At 36.6% G+C, this 23,090-nt stretch overlaps 1 protein-coding gene across 9 annotated transcripts in view; it reads left to right on the top strand.

Annotated features, from left to right (window-relative positions):
- THOC2 (THO complex subunit 2) overlaps nt 1-23,090 on the top strand; it is a 47,839-nt gene that overhangs the window by 404 nt on the left and 24,345 nt on the right. For 6 of the 9 annotated variants that reach the window (XM_071813441.1, XM_071813437.1, XM_071813440.1 and 3 more), the window contains exons 2-17: nt 4,538-4,596; nt 6,807-6,898; nt 8,062-8,113; nt 9,554-9,624; nt 10,155-10,276; nt 10,803-10,936; nt 13,394-13,560; nt 14,196-14,288; nt 15,999-16,154; nt 16,551-16,723; nt 16,872-17,067; nt 18,817-18,858; nt 19,565-19,606; nt 20,802-20,932; nt 21,020-21,121; nt 22,323-22,407. In XM_071813441.1, the coding sequence (XP_071669542.1) occupies nt 4,538-4,596; nt 6,807-6,898; nt 8,062-8,113; nt 9,554-9,624; nt 10,155-10,276; nt 10,803-10,936; nt 13,394-13,560; nt 14,196-14,288; nt 15,999-16,154; nt 16,551-16,723; nt 16,872-17,067; nt 18,817-18,858; nt 19,565-19,606; nt 20,802-20,932; nt 21,020-21,121; nt 22,323-22,407 (1,717 nt within the window). The remainder of the gene's footprint in view (nt 1-4,537; nt 4,597-6,806; nt 6,899-8,061; nt 8,114-9,553; nt 9,625-10,154; nt 10,277-10,802; nt 10,937-13,393; nt 13,561-14,195; nt 14,289-15,998; nt 16,155-16,550; nt 16,724-16,871; nt 17,068-18,816; nt 18,859-19,564; nt 19,607-20,801; nt 20,933-21,019; nt 21,122-22,322; nt 22,408-23,090) is intronic. The other 3 variants (XM_065846834.2, XM_071813439.1, XM_071813438.1) reach the window with 1 other exon arrangement.

Raw genomic sequence — 23,090 nt, 5'->3', positions numbered from 1 at the left:
GCCCCCGCCGAACCTCGGCCCCCGCAGCCGGGCCTAGCGCGCCTGGCGCCCGCTGCCCGCTCCAGGAGCGCCCCCTTCCTGCCCTGGACCAGGTTTATCGGTGTCGGGCCCCTCGTTAGCTGCTTCGCCGAGGCGATATGGGGCCTAAAGCGTTCTTGTTTCGCTGGCTCCACGATGTTGACCTTTCTGGCAGAGGTCTCAGCCCCGTTCCCACCTTTCTGCCCAGCGCTGTATCTTTTGATTTAGCTGGTCGTTCCTGTGTGATCTACAAGATAATCTGTGTGTGCTGAGGGGTCTGGCTGCAGCTTCCTAAATCAGGCCAGGTGTGCTGGGAGCTTTCCTTCTCAGGGCCTTCTGTTTGTCTGTTGTAAGCAAGCTTACCTGGGCAGGTTTACTCCAGGTCTGCGGGTTGGGTTTCAGGAGCCCTGTGCTCTGGGGGTTATTTCCCAGGGTGTCAGTTTCATGTTACTGTGTCAGCTTGAACAAGGGTCTCCGGTCTCCTCACTGTATGTTTAAAATGCCCTTATTTTAATTTTTCTGTGCATTTCTTGGGGTTTTTTTTGTTATTGCACCAAAAAAATCCTACAGTTTCAAATACAGGTGTTTGGGGGATCACTTTGAGAAACACTTCTTGATATTTGCTCTTTTTGTTATTTTCTTTTGTTCATCTATTTATAAAGGTTGTGTAGCTATGGTAATGATCTCCTTGGTTCACAAAGAAAAAGGTAGTAGGGTAGAGAATAGAGGTCATAGAAGCTCGTTGCACAAAACGCTGCTCTTCCCAGACCCTCTGTTTTGCAGTGGCATGACCCACCTTCATAGCCATGTATGGAGGGGGTTTGTTTTGTTTCTAAACAAAGTGGTGGGCTTATTCACAAGGAGACAAATACCAGCTTTTTTGAAAAGTGAAGATTACAGGAAGAAAACCCGCTCACAATTAGCAGAGGAAAAAATCAGGTTTTACAGAAAAATAATATTTTTTGCCTGAGTGTGAAATGACTTACATGATCTGACTAGATCAGCCCAAGATAGTATTTAGGCAGTTACTGGTTACCTAAATAAAACTACAACTTTATGTTTTGAGGGAATATGAAACTGTATTGAGAGAAGTAAATGATTTGGTTTTATTTGGCATTTCGACTTCTATGTGATTAGTTACAGATGCTTAAAGCGATTGTAGTGTTTTTTTTTTTCTGATGTTTACTTTCTGAGTGGTATGGAGGATTTGTAATGTTACTGTAGTCTGGGGGAGATGCTGTTATTGGCACAGGGAAGGAGGGGGAAAGAAGAGGTTGGTTTATAAAGAAAAAGTTGGTTTATGAAGAAAACAAAATATAGGAATATTTTCAAGGAATCCAGTAAGGAAATAATTTTTAAACTGACTGATCTTTTGCTGTGAAAAATAATTAACTTTATTTTTGCTGATGTGATCAGTTTGTCATGGTATAGCAGTAACACCCAACATGAGAATGGATTTTGTATGTCTTAATTAGATAATTAGCAAGGCAGCATCATAGAACTTAGGTAGCAGTGACCCATCACTTCCTAAAAATTTTTCAGAGACCTTGTTCGAAACTGTATGTGCTTCGATTTTAGTTAGTCCAGCTACTGATGTGTAGTAGTACCTAATACAAATACGTGAATGTACATCATGTGGTAGTTTCAAGTGTTCTTAGCTGCCAAAAACTATAAATTGGTCAGGACGTGGGCATCCTGTCATTTTCTAGTTTGTTCAGACCTGTCTCTGTCTAAATTTGTTTTGCTCAATTAGACACATCGTGGACCCTTTAGTGGCAAGGTGGGGCTTTAATAATGAACTTGACTGGCAGTTTATGCAATACGTTAAGCCTCAAGATAAACTGAAGACGCTTAACATTCTGTGAATGTGAAATTTCGAGACTTGATCTTTCAAGCACTCCCAACATGTTTGCTGCTTTATTTGCATGAGGAATGTTGCAGTGTTGAGTTAAAGGGCTGGGAGTCAGAAGAACAGTTTAGTTGTAGTTTGCCATCCTGCCTGCAAAATGCAGTTGATAGTATTTTATCTCAACTAGAAAACTACCCACATGAGTTAAATTATGCATTATACCTAAATGTTTGCAGGTACGCACACTTTGTGATAATTACTGCCGTATACTCTGTGTGGGAGTGTAATTGAGGGTATAGGATGCTGTATATGAATTTGGAGGCTTAAGTTCAGTTGCTGGTTCTGCCATGCAAACTTGTTTGATAGGTGCTCAATACTGCTTCAGAATTTGTTGTTTAAGCAACTCTATCCCATTGTAGTCTAAAACAAATTTCACTTTGAAACTTTGGTTTTCAGAAGTGATCCTGTGTTTGTTTGTTTTAATTTCTAGGTTATCCTATTTTTTTTAGTTGTATTTTACATTTATTACACAGTTTTATCTATGGATGAAGGAATATAATTTTTACTAGAGTAGGGAAGTTCTCCATCCTAAGCTTGCAGCAGTGAACTACAAGATTACAGTAATAAAAGTTTAAAAAACTCTGAACAGACAACAAACAGCTTGAGTCTGTTGAACTGAAAAGTGGACCTGATAAGTTTCCATTGTCCTGGGCATTGTTTAAGCAGGAAAGTATTGTTGTGGCTTTTTTCTGTGTTGATTCATCGTACTAATATCGACAGTGTTATTCTTGTGAATGTGCAGTTAATAATTCAAGGGGTTTTAATTACAAATATAAAGCAAGTTGTTTTACAGACTCATCTTAACTAGTGTTCTTGTGTTCTAAATCTGATTTGCGTTCTAAAGTAATGTGAAGTGGATAGTACTATTTTGGTGTTGTTGGAAAGGGAATTGGAAGAGGCTGAAACTCTTATATCAAGATGTACTTACGTAAACTCGTCAGTGCAAGCAGACAGGGTTGTTGCTCGTGTAACCTGGTTGATGATATCACCTTATGACATAGGGGTTAAAATGTGCATCTCAATAGAGAGTTTTGAATTGGATGTTTCACTTAATTGTTATTTGTGTACGGACCTTAGAAATGAGTGCTTCTAGAGTAGCATCTTTGTGGACAAGTAGTAATCAAAATTTAAGAGAATCTGACTTAAATTGATGCACTCTTGGAGGACAGCTGGGGAAAAAATCTATTGCTTCTTCAAAAAAAAGTGCACTTACCATTTATGAAAAATAAAATAAGCTATCTATTCCCATATTTTGCTATCTCTGTTCTGGTTATTTTCAAATATATTACGTTCTCTTAAATAGCATTTAGAACATCTTAGCCATACCATTGCTTTTTTGCTGAGTTTGCACGTTTCGGCCGATTTACAGTATATGTGAAACTGCCTATTTTCCCCGTGTCTTTACAGGGTGCATATACCTTGTGTTTGCTAAGTATAATCCTTTGATTGCTGAACAGCTGTTTAGTCCTACTAGGGAGGTAGTAATCTGTATAGCATGCAAATAAAATGAGTAACGGATTGCTACAGAATCCTTTTTTATTGTTTATTTTTCATGATAAGCTTCTGTAGTAATTGTACATACCTGGCTTATTTGAGAAGATGCTTAAAAATCACTCCCACAGGAAATGGTAGCCTTGCCATTTTATGTGGGAATATGATGTAGTTCAGATTCTGTCTTTGGTTTTTGCACATGAAAGACTTTTTGATGAAAAATATGTGAAACTTTTGGTTGAAAATCTACCAGTGTGAAGGAAGTTCTTAAGATACTCATTGGTGTCTGTTATAGGTAAATCACTACCTTTTTAAAAATACTGTTGCTTTTAATTGTGAAACTGCTTTTGAAGCCTCATGCTGGGGTGAAAGTAGTGGTAGAGGAGAGGGAGAATCCTGGTAGCCTGGAAGCATGTTCATTTCTAAGCCATCAGTGTAGTGGAGAAACTTGCTCTTTAGGGATTTATTTTATAACACACAGAACTATTATTTAATGGAACAGTCTGTACAGTGTTTAGTGTACCCTTTACATATGGCTAATTTAGTTGAGGGAACCTCAGAGATTCACTAAAGACAATGTAACTTGACAGGTCTTCGCATCCTGTAGCGGATTCTTTTAGTGACTAGAATATGTCAAATCCTTTCTTACCGTTGATAAAATATTGCATCAGGAAATCATGCATGTAGTTTAATGTTAAAACTTTTTATAGACAAGGGTTTGAAAATGATTACAGGCATGGTATTTCTATAAGAAGTGTTTCCTCATTGATTAACAACAGTAGGTTAATGCTGGCACTTCTGTGCTTCCTTCCATGTACTAAAACTGCCTACTGTTCTCGCTTTTCTGTAAGCACATGTAATATTAGGAAGAATATTTTAAAAAGTGTATTATCTATATGTATGAGATCTATTTGTAGTCTTGTATTTCTTTGCAGTGTAACTTCTGTGAATTAGTGTTTACTCTATAAAAATTAAAATGTAGTCAGCCATTTAAACTGCCCAAATTTAAAATTATTTTAGCCAGAACAACAACAAAAGATTCCTGAAACATTTGTGTGTGTATGCTAGTATCTAACTATTCTTTTGTTTTTTAATTTAAAAATATTTATTTTATTTCAGTGTGCAACTATGTCGTGCACTCAGTGAAAACAAAAGCCATGATAGTATGAATTTCAGAGGTAAGTTGTGTGTTTTTAGTTGTTTTTAATTAAATTTGAAAAAGCCTGGAAACAGTTGGTCATGGTACCTCTGCATGTATCTGCTTGGAACATTCGTATATGGTGACCATTAATGGTGCTAAAGGTGAATACTACAAATAGTAAGGCAATGCAAATATTGACAACTGGGTTTGTCTGTAGATGTCCAGGTGAGAGATTTTTTTAGACAGTAGTAAGTGGTGGTGTGGTAGTCCAGCATGTGCTCTGTGGTTTAGAAAATGCAGTTCCATTTTGCAGGCTCAACATAAAACTAGGTTTTATTCTAGAAGTTAAATACATGAACACTAATGTGTGGAAGTGATTGTATACCACAGAAAGTCATTTTTACAACAGTACCTGAGTTAGACACTTTCTCTTTTGTTAGAGGGACACGCTGTTGTCTTTAAGTTTTAAATCCTCAGTTTAAGAAACCTTTAGTGTTTAAAGAAAAATTAAATCTTTGTTTGCTTTGCAGAATCTGTTGGAAGAAAAGCTTCCATATTACTAAGACCACAAATGTTCTATACTGTTTAGATGGTGTTTTGGATTCTTGCTAAAATAGTCATAATGGGCAATTGTAGTAGCAGAAAAGATAAACCAAAACATTTCAATGTAAATTATAAGTAATATGATTAAGTAAGAAGAATTATTGTTCAGTAATGCCAAATCACTGTTCCCAAAGTTTTTGAAGAAAGGCAACCAGCAGATGTTCTCTGTTCTAGAGAGAGGTTGACAATTTCTGTATGCTGTTTTCTTTGTCTTTGCTGTCAGGATCTGAAAGCTTCAGTGGGAATGGCTAGGTAGATACATGCAGTGGCTATACTGGAGCATTTAATAGGCAGCAGAAATAGCTGAAGTCCTTCTGGTGATGGAAAAAACCCTGAAACTGTGCATAATCTGGAGTGAGGTACTAAGGTTCTGACTGCTAAGAATTTGAGTTCACGTGGCCTGGATCCAGTTCCAAAGTCTACACTGGCACTTGCATTTTTTGGCTTTTAGTTCCAGGAAAACGTTTATTGAAGTCCAGTATGTCACAAGCTTATGGGGACAGGTCAGATTTGATGGTGTGCCTGTGAAACAAATTCTCTGCATTGTGGGGAACCACTTGCAGAGGCCTGAGGCTGTGCTTATGGCTGGCCTGGCTTCATTGTGAATGATTCAACTGAGTGCTGCACCAGACTGTACTCTCGAATTTGCCTTTGAACTAGTAGTGTTATATTTTACTTAGAATTGATGTCTAAACCAGTCCTGCTGTATTCAAGTCTTTAGCAATTAGTGCTCTTTGCCAAAAGCACTGTGATAGATAAAATTAACCTGTTCATTGAAAAAATTAGCAAACCTGTCTTTAATGCAGCTACAGTGGTCTACAGTCATGAAGGTATTGAGTAGTTGGTTTAAGATGTTAAGATTTATAGCTAGTATACCCATGGCAAATATTACTAAACAAACCACGTGGTACAAGTGCAAAGTGAAAGTGTGGGGTGTTGTTATTTTTCATATACTAAAAAGTATAGCATCATTGTGGTATATTATTTAAAAACAGTTCCTTACAAGTTTACCATAGCTGTTTTTGTGACCACCACATTTAACATTATGAGATTTTTCTCAAATGCAGGACCTCTGTTTAGTGTTTCAGCTTGATATAAGCTTTTGTAAAACAGCATTCTTCAGTTACGGGAAACTCTCCTTAAAAAAACGTAAAAAATCCTTGTTAAGCACTTTTCTCGAATTAAATGTTATTTGCTTGTAGAGAAATGTTTTTTGAAAGCCTATCTGTGATACAGTTAAGAAAAAGTAATACGATGTTTTCTATATATGATATTTTTATGTATGTATGTGTTTAATATTTATGTGAATTATAAGCTAAAGGTGTCTTTGTTAAACCACCTGCCAAGACCTGAGGTATTATTTGCAGGACTGTATTTTTTCATCCCATTTTACTGTTATTCCATAAAGTCTCCAGGCAAAGTAGATCATATCTTACTATCTGCTTGTGTGGTGTCTTAGATATTGATGCTCAACTTTAACCTATCAGCAGTAATAAAGTAATCCCGCTCATTGATAAGAGAAGCATATCCTCCTTACTTGCAGGGTGTCTGAAGTCTACAGCATTATTTTAAACGTTGCTTTAAAAGTTAGACCAAGGGTTACCTTGTATGTTCCTCAATTATCTGTTTGTTTCCTTTCAACAGATATTCAACAGGCTTTGTATGAGCTTGCATACCATGTTGTCAGAGGAAACCTGAAGCATGATCAAGCTTCTAATGTTCTTGGTGATGTCATAGTAAGTATATATTTGTAAAAATTGCATACTTACTAAATTTTCAGTTTGTTATAAAAGTCCAAATGAAATCAAGCAGGATAATATTCACTGGACTTGTTTTTACGTGTCTAAAAAGTCATTCTTGTCCTTTTTCTTCATTTGTGTGCACTTGCAATACATGTAGTCTGTCAGAGTTTTGTGTTTTCCCCTACTTTTTGTGGTGAGGAATAGATGTATTCATTTTAGCATAAATTAAAAATTAAGTAATTTTTACGGGCATATGAAGACTGAAGTTTTTAATAAACGCTAAAAGTAGATTTCACTTGTTTATGCAGTGTATCTGTAATGCCACCTACTGGTGTTCTAATGATTTATATCTTTCTTAGGATTTAACAGTGTGCATCTGCCATTTTGCTATCAGGATGTCTGAAGTCCTGTTACTGCCTTTAAAATAGTGTGTTAGCCTCACTTTCTGTTTCAAAAGGGTTTTACTTAAAGTGTTTTGAATAAATAAAGTAGGGAAAAGACGTTTTTTCCTCTAAATTTCTAAGGTGTAATGTTGGTGTTCCTAAAAAAAAAATCTGAAAAAATACATTTAAAATAAAATCTTCTAAAGATGATTTCTTATTCTTTCTTAGATTGCAGTTTTGACATGTATAGAACATTAAGAAAAAACACATTTTGCAGTAATTCTAGGATAACCTTTTTAGTTTTTTAAGCTGCTGCATTGGATTTGGGAGAAGCCAAGGCTGAAGTGCATCTTGCTCTTGGGGTAGCATGTGATGATGTTTGATCTTTAGTTACTGTGGGTGCCTGAGAAGGTACAGTTCACTTGCAGGCTGCTGCTACTCTTCAGACAGGGAGTTCCTTAGTGCTGGAGAAATGGAGTAACCAGAGGCTTTTGTACCTGGCCACTAAATACTCTTTTAAATTACATTAAAATGTTATGTTATATCATTACATATCAAGAATTAGTACAGCACTTAGGTGTTAGTCAATAATGGAGCCTCTTCATTATTTATTAAACTGAGTTATTAATTACTGTTACTATCATTAGTAATAATAGTCTGCATTATTAATTAATGTGAACCTTGAAGTTTTGTTTTATGTAGTAGAATAAGAATTATCTAAGTGTACATACTGGAATTTCTGTATTCACTAAGTACTGATCTTTTTGTTTTTAGGAATTTCGGGAAGACATGCCTTCCATCCTAGCTGATGTGTTCTGCATTTTAGGTGAGTGGGGTTCCCTTCCTTTCAGCATTGCGACAGATTTGGAGAAATACCTCTTCAGGAAATTTCATTAAATCTGTAACTTCTATTAAATCTGACTTCTATTTATAAAATACATGTTGATTCTTCCTCAGTGTATCTGTATCTCAGTTGTTAATGTCTTTCCATTCTGCTTTATTCTGTTATAGTTTCCAGAAGCTTACCTGTTAAAGGCAATGGAAATTGATCTGCCAAGAATAGTTACAGGAGCTAGCTTGTAAGAGTGTTGGATGTTAGCTAATGGAATCAGTGACTTGGTGTTGTTATCATTCTTATAAGTATATTAAATAAAAGTTGAGTTGCTGGTAGGTAGATCCTCTGTTCTCAGTATGTGTTCTGTAAATACTTTTATCTGTACAGTCACTGTTAGCACAATGGAGCTTGTACTAATTGTCCAGAAATCTAAAGACAAATGACATAATTTGCCAGGTTACTGTCTGCTGACTCAGCAGGCTTTAAAGATGTGAACTAATTATTCTGTTAATAACTTAGGGTTTTTGGTGTTGTGATGTTGTTCCAAAACCATTTCTGTCATGTTACAGCATTTTATCCTGTATACTTTTTTCCAGGTCATTGTTTCAACTGTTTGCAGTTCCTATCTTGTTTTATGTCTTATGTTTTTTTCAACAAATTTCAGCAAATTCTTTTGACAGCCTGCTCATTGCAACTCCTCGTTTGTCCTGCACACTGAAGGAGTGTGGTGTCTTCTGTGCTGTGGCTGCCTGTGCAGAGGGACACCTAATTAAGTTAGCATGTGCAGCCTCTGTTCTGTAACACCTAAATGATGAATTTTGACTGTTCTATTCACAATGTTTCATCCTGTGTAATTGTGCCATCTTTTCGTAATAATTAGTTTTTATAATGCAGCGTTACACTGATGCCCTTTGGTTTTTTAAGCTGGGTTAGAAAATTTAGATTAGTTGCATTTTGAACTACTTGAGTAATTGAGACTAGTTAATCTGTTTGCCTTTCTCCCCCCACAATCCCCTCCTTGCCTTCAAATTATTATGTAGCTAAATGCAGTGCCCCGACTAGTAACAGAGAAATGGTATGGCTGAGGAGCTAGGTTTCAAATGCGGGACAAAGGACATTCGACAATTTCTTGCTTGTTTTTAATGAGTTTCCTCTAGCACCTTTTCCCTCTAACCAGTATTTGCTGCTGTCAGCATTTTTTTTTTCCAATGTTGTGGACTTGGTGTTGAGTGATTCTCTGGTGAAATGATTCTATGACCTCAAGGTGGATGAGCAGGTGGAATGTGGCAAGAAGTGAGCATGTTACAGACAACGTGCTTTACATTGTGTTATCGTTAGCATTTAACAGACTAGTTATGAAAAGAATGAATTTGTATGAATCCCACAATAATGATTTGTTTTTTCCTTTTCATTTTCCATCTTTTATACTAGATATTGAAACAAGTTGTTTAGAAGAAAAAAGTAAGAGGGATCATTTTACCCAACTGGTATTAGCCTGTTTGGTAAGTTGCACTTAGAAAGTCTTCTGTTAAAAGTATATGCCAGAAATCTGACAAGAAGTATCAGAGGGTTTTGAAGCTATTTATTTTTTAGTAAAAGATTGTTAGAATGTTTTAAGAAATTCCCCCCAAAATTTAAAAAAGCATCTTCAAAGTGTTATGGTAGTGTAATACAGTATAGTTGTCCCTTAAATTCTTTAAAGAGCTTTGAGAGAACTCAAATTTTTACCCCATCAACAATATCCCCAGATGCTATGCAGTGTATACTTTGTAACCAGAAATTAGGCCCTGGGACTTGCTTCTTCAGAGTACTTTTCTATGTAAAATGTACTCCTGTAAAATTCCAGTTTCAGTTAAATGGTTTCTCAGTTTTGTCCACTTATGTTTGAAGCAGAATGCATTTAGTGCCCTGGTATATCACGATATTTGACCTTTTTATGTAGTCGCAAAGGATATGTAGCCTAAAGTAATAATCAGATGGTTTCTAGGTCTTTGTAATTGACAAATTTAATGTGTATTTTGCTGTTTTTTAGTATCTTGTATCTGACACTGTCCTAAAGGAGCGTTTAGATCCAGAGACACTGGAGTCATTAGGACTTATCAAACAGTCTCAACAGTTCAATCAGAAATCTGTTAAAATAAAGACAAAACTCTTGTAAGTTTTGGGGCAAGGGTTGTTTGGGGAGTGGCTGGGGAGGGACAATGGGAATTAGTCTGGTTTTCCTGAATCAGTATATGTAATTATGTTAGTTTTGGCAGCACAGGGTATATTTTGTGGTGTGCGTTTGGTTTTCATCTCTACATCCAGTGTTTCAGTCTCAGTCTAGAAGGACACCAGTTGAAACTAGAATAGGTCCTTATGCACAGACTGTTACGAGCAGTTCTCCAGCATAATGTCTAAGACCAAGCTTTACTGTTAAGTAGAAGCATAATCTTGCTTTTAAGTGGTCTGTATCTGAAATAAAAGAGCAGCTGGATTTGTTTTGAGAATGCTTGCTCTCTTGCAGGTGTTCATTGTACTGCGTTCTAGAATTTCTGCAATAAGTCAAGTAAATTACTAGTTCTTAAAAGTGTATTCAAAAATAGCATTTTGTATAACAAATTTAATATTGATAAGAACATAAATAAGCTTCACTGTGATGTGTGTTACGCAATAGTGTTTAATTTCTGTTTATTTGCAGTTATAAGCAACAGAAGTTTAATTTGTTACGAGAGGAGAACGAAGGTTATGCAAAGCTCATTGCAGAACTGGGTCAAGACTTATCTGGAAATATGACTAGTGATTTAATCCTTGAAAATATCAAATCTTTAATAGGTAAGGAATTTGAAGGAATATGTGCACTGGTTTTCCCACGTGGTCTTATGACTCCAGAGACTGATCTTAGACCTTGAGGTCATCTGTGGATCAGATAGTATCTCATGCAGGCATGCAGTGTGATAGTAACATGTATTGTTGGATCACCTCTCATAGGATGATGACATTTGGAAGTTCCTGTTTCTGTGGCAAAAGTAATTTTGGAACTGTTCTGTAGTTAAATTTAATTTAGACACTGAATTTACCCTACAGCCTCAAATCTGCGTACTGTGATTTTAATTCATTTCAGCAGTATTTTTGACGATGCACTTGTCATCTCTTAGCAGGCAGATTGGAGAGTAACAATGCTTTTTGCTTTTTAAGGTAGTAGATTCAATGCATGAGTTTTAGTCTTTAGAAAGTTGAACAAGTGATTCTTTTGAAGAGAAATGAGAAGTAGTAAATATTCTTCCTTTTTCTGTTTTTGTTTGTGATTTCTAAATTGAGTCTTGGCAAGAGTGTCACAGTCAAAATGCAAAATACATTAAAACCAGGAAATATCTGTAATTTCCCATGTTTAACATTTGCTTTTTGAATCAGAGTTTTATACCATGTATTGATGTTTGCACCAGTGCCTATTTCATATGGTGCAGTAATGGTTAAAAGTCTACACTACTATTTTATAAAAGATAGTTTTTCATGTATCACAGAATTTTACCTGAAACTGTCAAATCCCTGTAATAATACTACTTGTTTTGGAAGAGAGCTAGAGAAGAGAATGCTTTTGCTAGTTACTCCAGTTAAAAATATACTGAGTTTGAGAAATTTTATAACAGAAAGTTTTTCTATCTTCTGGAATTTTAGGAGTTGCAAATAGACTTCCTATAAATTGTCAATTCTTTTAAAGTACTGACTTCCAGTAGGTCTTGGTGTAGTGGAAATGGCTTTTGGGAAGGAAAGACTGATGCAGTTATACATCACAGTATCACAGTATGTTTGGGATTGGAAGGGACCTCAAAAGATCATCTAGTCCAATCCCCTTGCTGGAGCAGGAACGCCTAGGTGAGGTCGCACAGGAACATGTCCACGCGGGTTTTGAATGTCTCCAGAGTAGGAGACTCCACAACCTCCCTGGGCAGCCTGTTCCAGTGCTCTGTCACCCTCACTGAGAAGAAGTTTTTTCTCAAATTTAAGTGGAACCTCTTGTGTTCCAGCTTGATCCCATTACCCCTTGTCCTATCATTGTTTGCCACTGAGAAGAGCCTGGCTCCATCCTCGTTGCACTCACCCTTTATATATTTATAAACATTAATAAGGTCACCCCTCAGTCTCCTCTTCTCCAAACTAAAGAGACCCAGCTCCCTCAGCCTTTCTTTGTAAGGGAGGTGCTCCACTTCCTTAATCATCTTTGTTGCCCTATGCTGGACCCTCTCCAGCAGTTCCCTGTCCTTCTGGAACTGAGGGGCCCGGAACTGGACACAATATTCCAGATGGGGTCTCACCAGAGCAGAGTAGAGGGGAAGGAGGACCTCTCTCAACCTACTGACCACCCCTCTTGTAATACACCGGAGGATGCCATTGGCCTTCCTGACCACAAGGGCCCAGTGCTGGCTCATGGTCATCCTGTTGTCCACCAGGACCCCCAGGTCCCTTTCCCCTACACTGCTCTCTAATATGTAATTTCCCAACCTATACTGGAACCTGGGGTTGTTCCTGCCCAGATGCAGGACTCTACACTTTCCCTTGTTAAATTTCATCAGGTTATTCCCCACCCAACTCTCCAGCCTGTCCAGGTCCTGCCTAAGGGATGCACGTGGATAAAACACAATGAAGAAAATTGTCTAGATATGTATTCTTTTGATATAAGTAATATTTCTGTCTTGAGCACATCTCCTGGGGTTTTGGTTGAAAAGTTTATATAGTAAAATACAGGTATGATTACAACATTGACTTACCTGATCTATATCCTTGCTCTTGCTCCCCTCAAAATAAACAAGCTGTTCTCCCTAATGCTAGTAATAATACTGGAATGACAGGACAGTACAGCCAGGTGGATCAGGGTCTAGCTGAAACTAGAACAATTTTTGGGGTGTAAATAATTTCTAGCTGGCTGGTTTGTGTGCCTGCATGAATATGTGTGCCAGCCAAGGGGAGAGGAAGCAGCCCATGCCTTTTGTTGGCACTGTGGTATTGCTGAGGTTGGGTTTCTACTTACTAAATGTTCACCTTAAGGTGGAAGTTTTTCAGTAATCTGAATTGAAAGTCCTGTTTAGTATCTTTGCCTAGTTCGATGCTCAGTGTAAATCAAAGTGATTGCTGTATTTACAGATGATTCAGATTATTCTGCTGTAGATAAATCCACGCTCAATTTTAACTGGGAAGAATTAACTTTAAAAAGTATTTGATATGTGTTTTAGTAATAGAATGAAGATGAAAAGCAGCGGTGTTAAACTTCTCTACTCTGTTCTTCTCCACTAGGATGTTTTAACCTCGATCCTAACAGAGTTTTGGATATTATACTTGAAGTCTATGAGTGCAGGCCCGAGTACGATGACTTCTTTGTACCACTGATAGAGTCTTACATGTACATGTGTGAACCTCAAACTCTGTGCCATATCCTTGGGTTCAAGTTCAAATTTTATCAGGTAATTTCCTTCCAGTCTTAATTTTTGGTTTTGATGATTGGTTGTACTCAGTGTTGAGCTGCAGTCAGTGAGAACAGATTTTTGCTGCCTTTTTTTTTAAAATAGAAAATAATTTTTAAGTTGCAAAATTCCAGTATTGAAAGCAATAATTTCATTATTTGAGTGGAAGTCTCTAGTGAATTTTAGAGATGGCTGCTTAGCGTTCTCCAGGATGGCTGAAAACAATCTTGATACCTGCCATTTGAACTTGTATACTTATATAAGGTCTGGCATTAATGAAGAGATTGTACCTTATAAACCAAGACTTGTTCCCAGGACAAGAGCGTGTTTGCAAGGGAGTCATGGTTGATATTTGATAAAATATTCAAGGGTTTTTTTAAGTGTATGGTTAGGAATTGCTTATGAGTACCATAAGATGTGAAGATAGTTGAATGATTTTGTTTCTGAAAATTCTGTTTATCACAGTGAAGTCTAGTGGCTTGGAGTAACAGCAGTTAAATAATATGGTAAAAAGGAGAACTGTGGGTTAATATGTTTTGTATGAACTTTGAGTCGTTTCTTTTCTTTTATGTGACCTGCAGTGGTCTGATTGCCTTTTTTTTTCTTTCTTAAATTTGCGATCTTGTCCTTTTTAGGATCCAAGTGGTGAGACACCTTGCTCCTTATACAGAGTTGCTGCTGTCCTTCTGCAACATAATCTCATAGATTTGGATGATCTTTATGTTCATGTAAGTGGCAGTGCTACTGTGTCAAATACCAAAACTAAGAAAATTCAAGAAAGCAAAGCAGATATTTTACTCTAAAGCTTCAGGTTCAGAACATACCAAATATGTATATGTTTAGTGTCTTTTAAAATTTCCAGCACTTTCTAATGTCACGTATTCAAGTAAACACGTACAAGTATGAATGCTGATATAGTTCCTTTGAATTATCTGTGTAGCATCCTCCAGATTGTTTTCCTGCTGCCTGAATAAGAGACAGGAGCCAAATGCCTGAGTGTGCTTTAAATGCCTGAGTAACTTTGCTAAAGAACTAGACCCTTTGAGTGTTTTGCTTTACATGACCGATTTTTTTCAAAAGTGATAGGACAATCAACTCCTAACAGACTTTGTTTATTTTAATAGTAGGGTTGTGTTTTGTTTTGATTGTTTTTAACCCTTAAATACTCCTGAATAGGCATCTCATTCCATCTGCAAGAATGTCAGATTGAAAGAGGAAAAAGGAGTTGTGTTAAGATTTAATCAGAGACACTTAGCTTCTGCAGTCTGACAGTGTTATGAACCAAGCAATGTAGCAATTTGGCAAATGGTAAACAGAATGTTACAGTTATCAAAATAATTTTACATTATACACAAACTTTTTATTTCAGACTAGCTGTAGATATTTTGAGACTCTTAAGTCTTCCAGTGAAATCACAGAAATGAGCTCTAGTTACAACTATGGAAGTATTGAAATATAGTCCTGCCATTAATTTGTGTGGCAGTTAATAGCGTTAGTCACAATCCGAGTTGTCAATAACTGTTTCTGGTTTCACAGGAGTATTTTGGCTAAAAATTGTGTCAAGTAGGGCAAGAGTAGGAGTGGTTGTCTCAGATAATTGATGTGGAGGGAGGAATGCATGATAATAATGCTACTGTGTTAAGGAATGTTTGTAAGCTTACAAAACAATTGCTCAGACTGGGAGTTAGGGTGGCCTGTGCAATCGCAGCTCAGACCTGTACAGGTGTGGGCATGTTCTCTGCCAGTCTCACTGCTGGACCGGTCCCTGCATTCGTTTGTATTGATCACCTTTGTCATGTTGTTTCTTGACCTCATTTTGAATCCACTTGCATTGCAGAGTGTCTCTACCAGTCTGGCTCTGCTCGTTTGGGATGGCACTTCTTTCCTCTTTTCAGTTCAGGCTTCATTTGACTTGCTATGGGAGTTTCAAGAAAATAATTAGCATGTCGGTGTTGTCTTAAGTGTATGTATTGTGCGGCTCCTATACAAGAGGAGCTGTCAGGATAATAATTCACATCAAGAATGTTTTCCCCACCTCTGCTTTCCCCTTCCAAGCATGTAAGAACTGTTTCTATTTGCATATGTATGCACACAGCCACGTATTGTATGTATCGCATTCTGATTTAGCCTTTGAAATTCCACACTAGGTATTTCTTGGTGAATCTTAGTAGGTTACCTGTGTTTTCAAATGAGGAGAGTGTAACTCTTTAAAACTTTGACCTGTCCAAGTGGTGTTTTTTCTTCCACAAATTTCTATGAAATCAAGGAATTCTACCAGTATACTTCCTTGTTGGGGTGATGGTAGCAAGGAAAAGAATCTTTCAGGGAGTAAGTTTATCTGATTAGTAACAAGGAGGGACAAACAACTACTTTGAGCTCAAGTAGTAGTAGGTCGCTTTAATTGTCAGATATAATGTTTGGTGGTTTTTTGTTTTTAGCTTCTTCCAGGGGATAATGCCATCATTGAAGAACACAAGCGAGAGATAGTGGAAGCTAAGCAAATTGTCAGAAAACTTACGATGGTTGTCTTATCCTCTGAAAAAACTGAGGAAAAGGAGAAGGAAAAGGAAAAAGAGGAGGAGAAAACTGAAAAGGTGTGTATCTATGAATAGTTTCATTTCCAATAAGATTATTTAAAAGAAAATATAATTGTTATGAAAACATTTTGTATTTATTTGAAAGATAAACAGGTACATACTTCTTGGAAGGCTTGTGTCTGTCCTCTGGTTACTTCTGTTGTATTGAATGTGTAGAAATGCGTGGCTTGGGGTTTGTTCTGGATTTCTGTGGCCTGGTTTATTATTGCTTTTGAAGTGTGCTTATTGTCTAAATGTCTACTTGAATTTTATTTTACATATTTTTATTACATAGTTGAAATACTAAGGTGTTTTTTTTCCCCCTCTGGCTGTGGATTACAGCTGGATATTGCTTAAGGAGAAATATTAACAAGACTTTATGAATACCCTTTTTCATTGTTTTTTTTCTCGCAGCCTCCTGATAATCAAAAGCTTGGTTTATTGGAAGCTTTATTAAAAATTGGTGATTGGCAGCATGCACAAAGTATTATGGATCAGATGCCTCCGTTTTATGCTACTTCACACAAGCCTATTGCAATTGCTCTTTGCCAGCTTGTACACGTGACAATTGAACCTCTGTACCGCAGGTAAAGTGAAAAGTAGAATTCTCTTCCTTCATAGGGGAAACCTGCTATTGCTGTATAAGCATGAATTCACTAACAAGTCTAACGGTATTGGTACACTTCTAAAATTTTCACTTTTTTCATGTGAAATGCTGCACGTCTTATTTTTCAGGGTTGGTGTGCCGAAAGGAGCTAAAGGGTCACCAATTTCTTCTTTGCCAAACAAGAGAGCACCAAAACAAGCAGACAGCTTCGAGGACTTGAGGAAGGAAGTGTTCAACATGCTTTGTTACCTTGGTCCTCATCTCTCCCATGATCCTATTTTATTTGCAAAAGTGGTGCGTCTCGGAAAAGCCTTTATGAAAGAGGTTGGTATGACAGAACATTTGGTCAAAACTTGAGAAATACCAATGCCTCTGATGTCAAAAACTGCTCAAGTCTTACTAGTTGTGTATATATTCAAATACTAAAATATAAAAAATTTCTTAGACTAACAACAAATTTGAAGGATCTTATTGACAATTTTTATGATCAATAAGCATAAATGCTTTTAGGAACAACTTAAGGCACTTGAGGTTTATTAACCAGGAATATTTAGTGGTAACTAATTTCTCATTATGGTATGTGTATGGATATATTTTTTTAAATGAACCTATGATAACAATTGCATGGAAACTTTTACATTATTAGAGCAACAGTGTAGACAGTGGGGAGCAATAACCTAATATGTGTCCAGTACTTAGAATACTTTCTATTCTACCTGTCAGGTTACTTGGGAAGTGGGGGGTGTTGCATCACTTTCATTAGCGAGGTGTCCTCCTGTTCTGCCAGCTAAAATGGTGCTGTTCTTGTGTCAGTGACAAATCTCTGGGTGCCACTAAGCATGAGTTTAATGTGGAGATCTAAAACATCCTATAAAGCCTCAATTTAGAAATAAAATGGCCTCTTGAGATCTGTTATTGTCTTTTGACCATATCTTTACCATGTACATACGGAAAGATTGGTAGTACGACCTGTTCTAAAAGGCTGCAGGGTTAATTTATGTTCTGAACTCCCTTGGAATGTACTTGGTGGTTCAGACAGAGTCTGCTGATTTCTTTTGCTACTTTTCTGGCAATTTGCTATTTGACTAGCAGGTTTGGGTTTGTTTTCAAGTCAACAGTAGAGGACTTTTTTAGGTTTTTGTTTGGTTTAATTTTTTTTTTTAATAGCAGTTCAGAGAAACTTTGGAATTCATAGTTTTTGACATAATTCTTAAAATTATTAATATTAAAAACAAATACTCCCCCCCCAACTTAATCACTATTTTTGTTACTTACCTCTTCATGTTAACTTGAAACTGAAATTTGGTTGGTTTAAATGGTACTGGAGGGGAGATTTTCAGTTTTACAACCTTTTTTTTTTTCTTAAAAGTATCTTTTTCATTTCAACTACAACCAACAAATATTGGAACATTCAAAACCTGCATACGGCCTGAGGGGAGGCTTTTGTGCCCAGCTGTACTTGATGATGCAGAGCTAAGAACAAAGATAATTCTTGGGATTGAATATATTTTTGTCTAAGTTAATAGATTTTTGGCAAGAGAGTTTGGTCTCATCAGGTTCCAAGATGTAATGATACGGTGACGTAAGTTACACTAAGTTTGGGTTCCAAGTAGTCTTTGTAATAAAATTATAGTAACGTCAAGCATTTCCATCTTCCCCTGCTTCCATATCGTTGTAGAAGGTGTCATTTCTCAGCATTCTCTCATCCAGGACGCCAAGGTTTCTCAATGGTTCCCACTCTGGCTTTGCAGCATGCTTATTTCTTCCTGGCCTGTGAGAAGATTGCTCTTTGAGTGATAAGTGATGTTGCACTGACAACACAGTTTATTTGGAAACTATAATCTTGAGGCAGTAATTCACTTCACTGCTGTCAGCAGACTATTAGGATGACTTTGTAACTAAGTTCAAGTACTGACTTTTGTGAGAAAGTCCTTATTTCTGTGGATATGTACGGTAGAATAATGAAGATTACTTGGTTAAAGGCATCTCTTGTGCGGTTTTACTGTAAATACATGAGTATAATAGTTTGTGTTTCTGACAAGAATGAGCAACATTTTTAGCTATTTGCTCTAGGTTGGAACTATGAAGAAGTTCATCAGTGACAAAGTGGTTAAGGTAACATAGGGAAAGTTACTTTTAATGCAGTATTGCCATCAGCATGTTCTAGTTTTGAAACTACATTTAACACACAGTAGAAATACTTACAACTGGAGGTGATTTGACTGGAAGTTAACCCATACAGTAGTTTAAAAGTTAGACTACTAACATTGCACTACAGCTTTCGTGCTCAAGGGCGCCTTTAAAATCATTGTGCGTTACTGGTGTGATAGCTTAATATGCTTTTCATGGTTAGTGGAACAAGAAGAGAGAAAAAGTAATTTAATAACGAAGACTAAAAGCTTAAGAGAGTATTACTCTGAGAGAAAGATGGGGAAAAACAATCTATGGCTGTTGATAACTGGCTTGGAAGTCTTGCGTTTTGGTATTTGTTTTTAACTAGAAGGTGAATGCATAGGGCTTTGCTTTCCTCTCTCCAGTGAGAGAATCCAGTATTTCGTACATAATAGTAAGTTTCCTTAATATTTTAGTTATTACCTCCTTTTGAACGAAAGTGTACAAAGCCCCTGTATATGTAAGCAATGCATTTCATCTGTGCATTTAAATATCTGTTCAAAAATAGTTTAATGCTGACAAATTGGAAAGTTAAGCATCTACTAGGCATGTGGCTCTCCAGGCTTATGCTTTTGCTGAGGTAGCCTTGTTGTGAAACCGTAACCATTACGTTAATTATGCTACAATTAACAAATTGTCTTTGTTACAGTTTCAGTCTGATGGAAGCAAACAAGAAGATAAAGAGAAAATGGTGAGTTTATTTTGGAGGAAGGTGTTTTTATGGGAGATTGACACCAAACTCTGTAGAGTTTTACGCTTTAACAAATGCCAAATGCATGTTATAGGCTTTTTTTTAAAATCAATAAGTTTGAGCCACTCACGTGGGGTTTTTTCCATATTCATGTCCTTTTTTTTAAAAAAAAAAAAATTATCTTGCATTCTTCAATCCTAATCTAATTCTTTTAGTCTAGTGCATTCTAGGGTGTACCTCCAACTATTTATTCTATAAATACATTTTTCATGGTGGCACCTTGTATCCTAAAGAACATACTGGGGTAAAGCATAAAGAAAAGGAGAAATTAGAACTAGAGCAGGTGCTTAGTAGTACAATGGAAAATACTTCTTTATTGACTAATTTATTTCTTTCTAATTTTTCAATTCATTGAATTATCAAGATTAGTCACAGTGAAGCCCAAGTGTCCCATTAAGGGCTAACTTGCAAAAATAAGTTTTGTTTTTGTTTTTTTTTTAAACCAACAAGCAACTTTTCAATATGAAGCTTGTTCAGTTTTCATTATTACTTATTCCTTGCTTCTCACACGTCATGATTTCCTGACTTCCTGAATCATTGCAGAGAAAATAAGTCTCTCCTCTTTGGTGTGTGCTGTTTTGTTTGTGCATGTTTTGGGTTGTTTTTCTGCTATGGTTATTCTAACGTAGCTCTGTGGAAAAGGAAAATGTATAAGAGGATAGGATACTAAAAAAGTGGAAGTTGGTAGCATGCCTTGGAAATATATATAATGCCTTCAGGTTTTAATCTGGAGTTTTGAAAATGGAAATTGTGGCAAGGAACACCTTAATACGTTAGAAAGGAGTTGCCAATATCTATTTTCTTCTGTTGCACTTAATGCAAATCCAAAGTATATCCATTTTAAAATTATTTATTTGATTTGAAAATGAGTGCAACTTGCTGAAAACTTCAGCAGCTTTGCTCAAATATCTTAAATAGGCAAATAAAATGTTGACAGTATACATGGTCCATAAATTGCGTAATAGAAGACTTATGGGAGATATTTTTAATCTTTTTTTTGTTTTTGTTTAGGAAGTCTTAATCTTGTGGCAAACTTGTATTTTATCAGTCTACAAAGATGTGCACTTTGTGCGTATCTGCATAGGACATATAGCGTTGCTTCTGATGTACTTGATGTCTTTTCTCTTTGTCTCAGGAGATACTGTTTAGCTGTTTGTTGAGTATTACCGATCAAGTCTTGCTTCCATCTCTTTCTCTGATGGACTGCAATGCATGCATGTCTGAGGAATTATGGGGAATGTTCAAAACTTTTCCATACCAGTACCGGTGAGTAGAATAATTTGTTTCCCTTCTTTGGAAGTGGTCTCTTGAATTGTCAGTACTAAAAGTGTTTTTTCTTTATTATCTTTCAAGGTACCGTCTTTATGGGCAATGGAAGAACGAAACATACAATAGTCACCCTCTGCTAGTGAAAGTTAAAGCTCAAACCATAGACCGGGCCAAATATATCATGAAGTAAGTTGTCTAATGCCATAAATAATGATGAGCTGTGATATTGCATGTCACCAACTGAAGAAAAAAAACTTGACAAATACATTCCCTTTCTAATGAGTCAGTAATTTCACTGATAATCCTTGTTCATGAAGTATTTAATGTACTGTGATTAAGAACTATGAAATAAGGATGCAGTCGAGTTTGTCACCAACAGGGTATTTAATCTGTGAAAAATGTCCCCTTAAATTATTGAAAACCTTTTCCCTGGGTATACTGTTGTTTGAGAAATTGCTTCGCCTCTGGAAATGTCAGAGTACAACATATTTTCTTTAAGTATGGAGACTCTCTAATCCAAAGAGTCTTAAAAATCTTGTTACACTTTCTGCGGGTCTGAATTTAAGGCAGTAATTTGAACTGAATGGAATAATTCATTCTCATTTTCAAGCGGGCACACAACAGCTTTAGATTGACCTCGAGTTTAACATCTTTGGCATCATTGTCAGGGACTTCAGTTCTCTGTTTGTTGCCAAAAGCAAATGCCATGGTTTGATAATGTGGATAATTAGAGCCTTTCTACATAGGGTAGACAGAATAATTGTTACTGGGTGAAAGACTTTGGACTTGCAGCTGTGAAAGCTAAAAACAATGTTTTTTATTCTCTTCTGACTTGCTGCATAGCCAGCAGAGATGGTAAAGCTTTACCTCCCTTTTCTGGTGCAGTGGATTTCAGCTGTGTGGATGAGCCACAGTGCTGTCCCTTGTTGAGATTGTGAAGCCTACAATTCGCTTTTGTGTATCAACTTCAGATTTGATGTTAAGCTTGTATCTTCGGTATGGGATGCCTACTGAAGTGAAGTGTAACAATGAAATTCATATTGTGTGTCAATTAACAGAATGCAACAAATGCAAAATGACTGATCTGTGGCTAAGTCAGATTTGCAGGAGACATTAGTAGCATCACATGCAAAGTACTCAAAGTTGAAATGAATACAGTCTATGGTAGTACAGGGACAACTGGTTTGTAGGTACTCTCTGCACCTTATAGGATCCTAAATTTCACATTCCCAGAGGAGTGACGTTTCTATGCTTAGATTTCTTAAAAACACATTTGCTAGTGACAGTTTAAACTCTGTGACTAATAAAGGTGTTTCTTCACTGGAATTAGCTTGTTTTAGTATTCTTTTAGATTATGTATTGCAATAAAATACGTTCTATTTTACAGGCGTTTAACTAAGGAAAATGTAAAACCGTCTGGAAGACAAATTGGGAAGCTCAGCCACAGCAATCCTACTATTTTATTTGACTATGTATGTAGTTATACGTATTTTAATACTATTTTGTCTTAACGGATATTGAAGTGTAGGAAGGGACCTGCTGTCTTAGTGAGAGGGCAGCTATAATTGAATTATTTTTTTTACTTTTGATACAAATTTTAGAATGCGGTAATTTGCTAGTAGTGCACAGGTCTGAGATACTAAATATGAGTAGCTACTGAATAACCATAACTGCACAGAAAATTACATCCACTTATTTATAGGAGTAAAGTAATTTGAGAGAGCTGAGCTGGGTCTCAGAGGCACAGGGACACGCTGATGAGGGTGTGCAGAATGTGAATTCAAGTTGAGTTGCTCTGGGTGGTTATGTATGTGTATAGTAAAGATACATCAGGTTCATTTAGCAGAAAACCTAAAGCTTTGAAGTCTGAAATATACCTTGGAAGTTGGAGAGGATTTCTAAGACTACTTGGTGCTACAGAATGCTTGAGAGGTGTAAAAGTATATTGATGGACCTGATTCACAAATGTGACTTGAGATTTTACTTGAAGTTAACACCGCAGTACACATGCACACAATGCATGCACGTCATGCATCAATGAGAACATTCTGAAATTTGGTTAGTACAGTTTGCTTGTATTCTTTCATGACCTAGGTTCATTTTTTAAAATAGTCTTTTATTATTATAAGAAGCAACAGAAAATCTTTCTGCTAAG

This window comes from Patagioenas fasciata, chromosome 11 (assembly GCF_037038585.1).
Source record: "Patagioenas fasciata isolate bPatFas1 chromosome 11, bPatFas1.hap1, whole genome shotgun sequence".
Taxonomy (NCBI): Eukaryota; Metazoa; Chordata; class Aves; order Columbiformes; family Columbidae; genus Patagioenas; species Patagioenas fasciata.
This window is presented reverse-complemented; position numbering and strand designations above follow the sequence as displayed.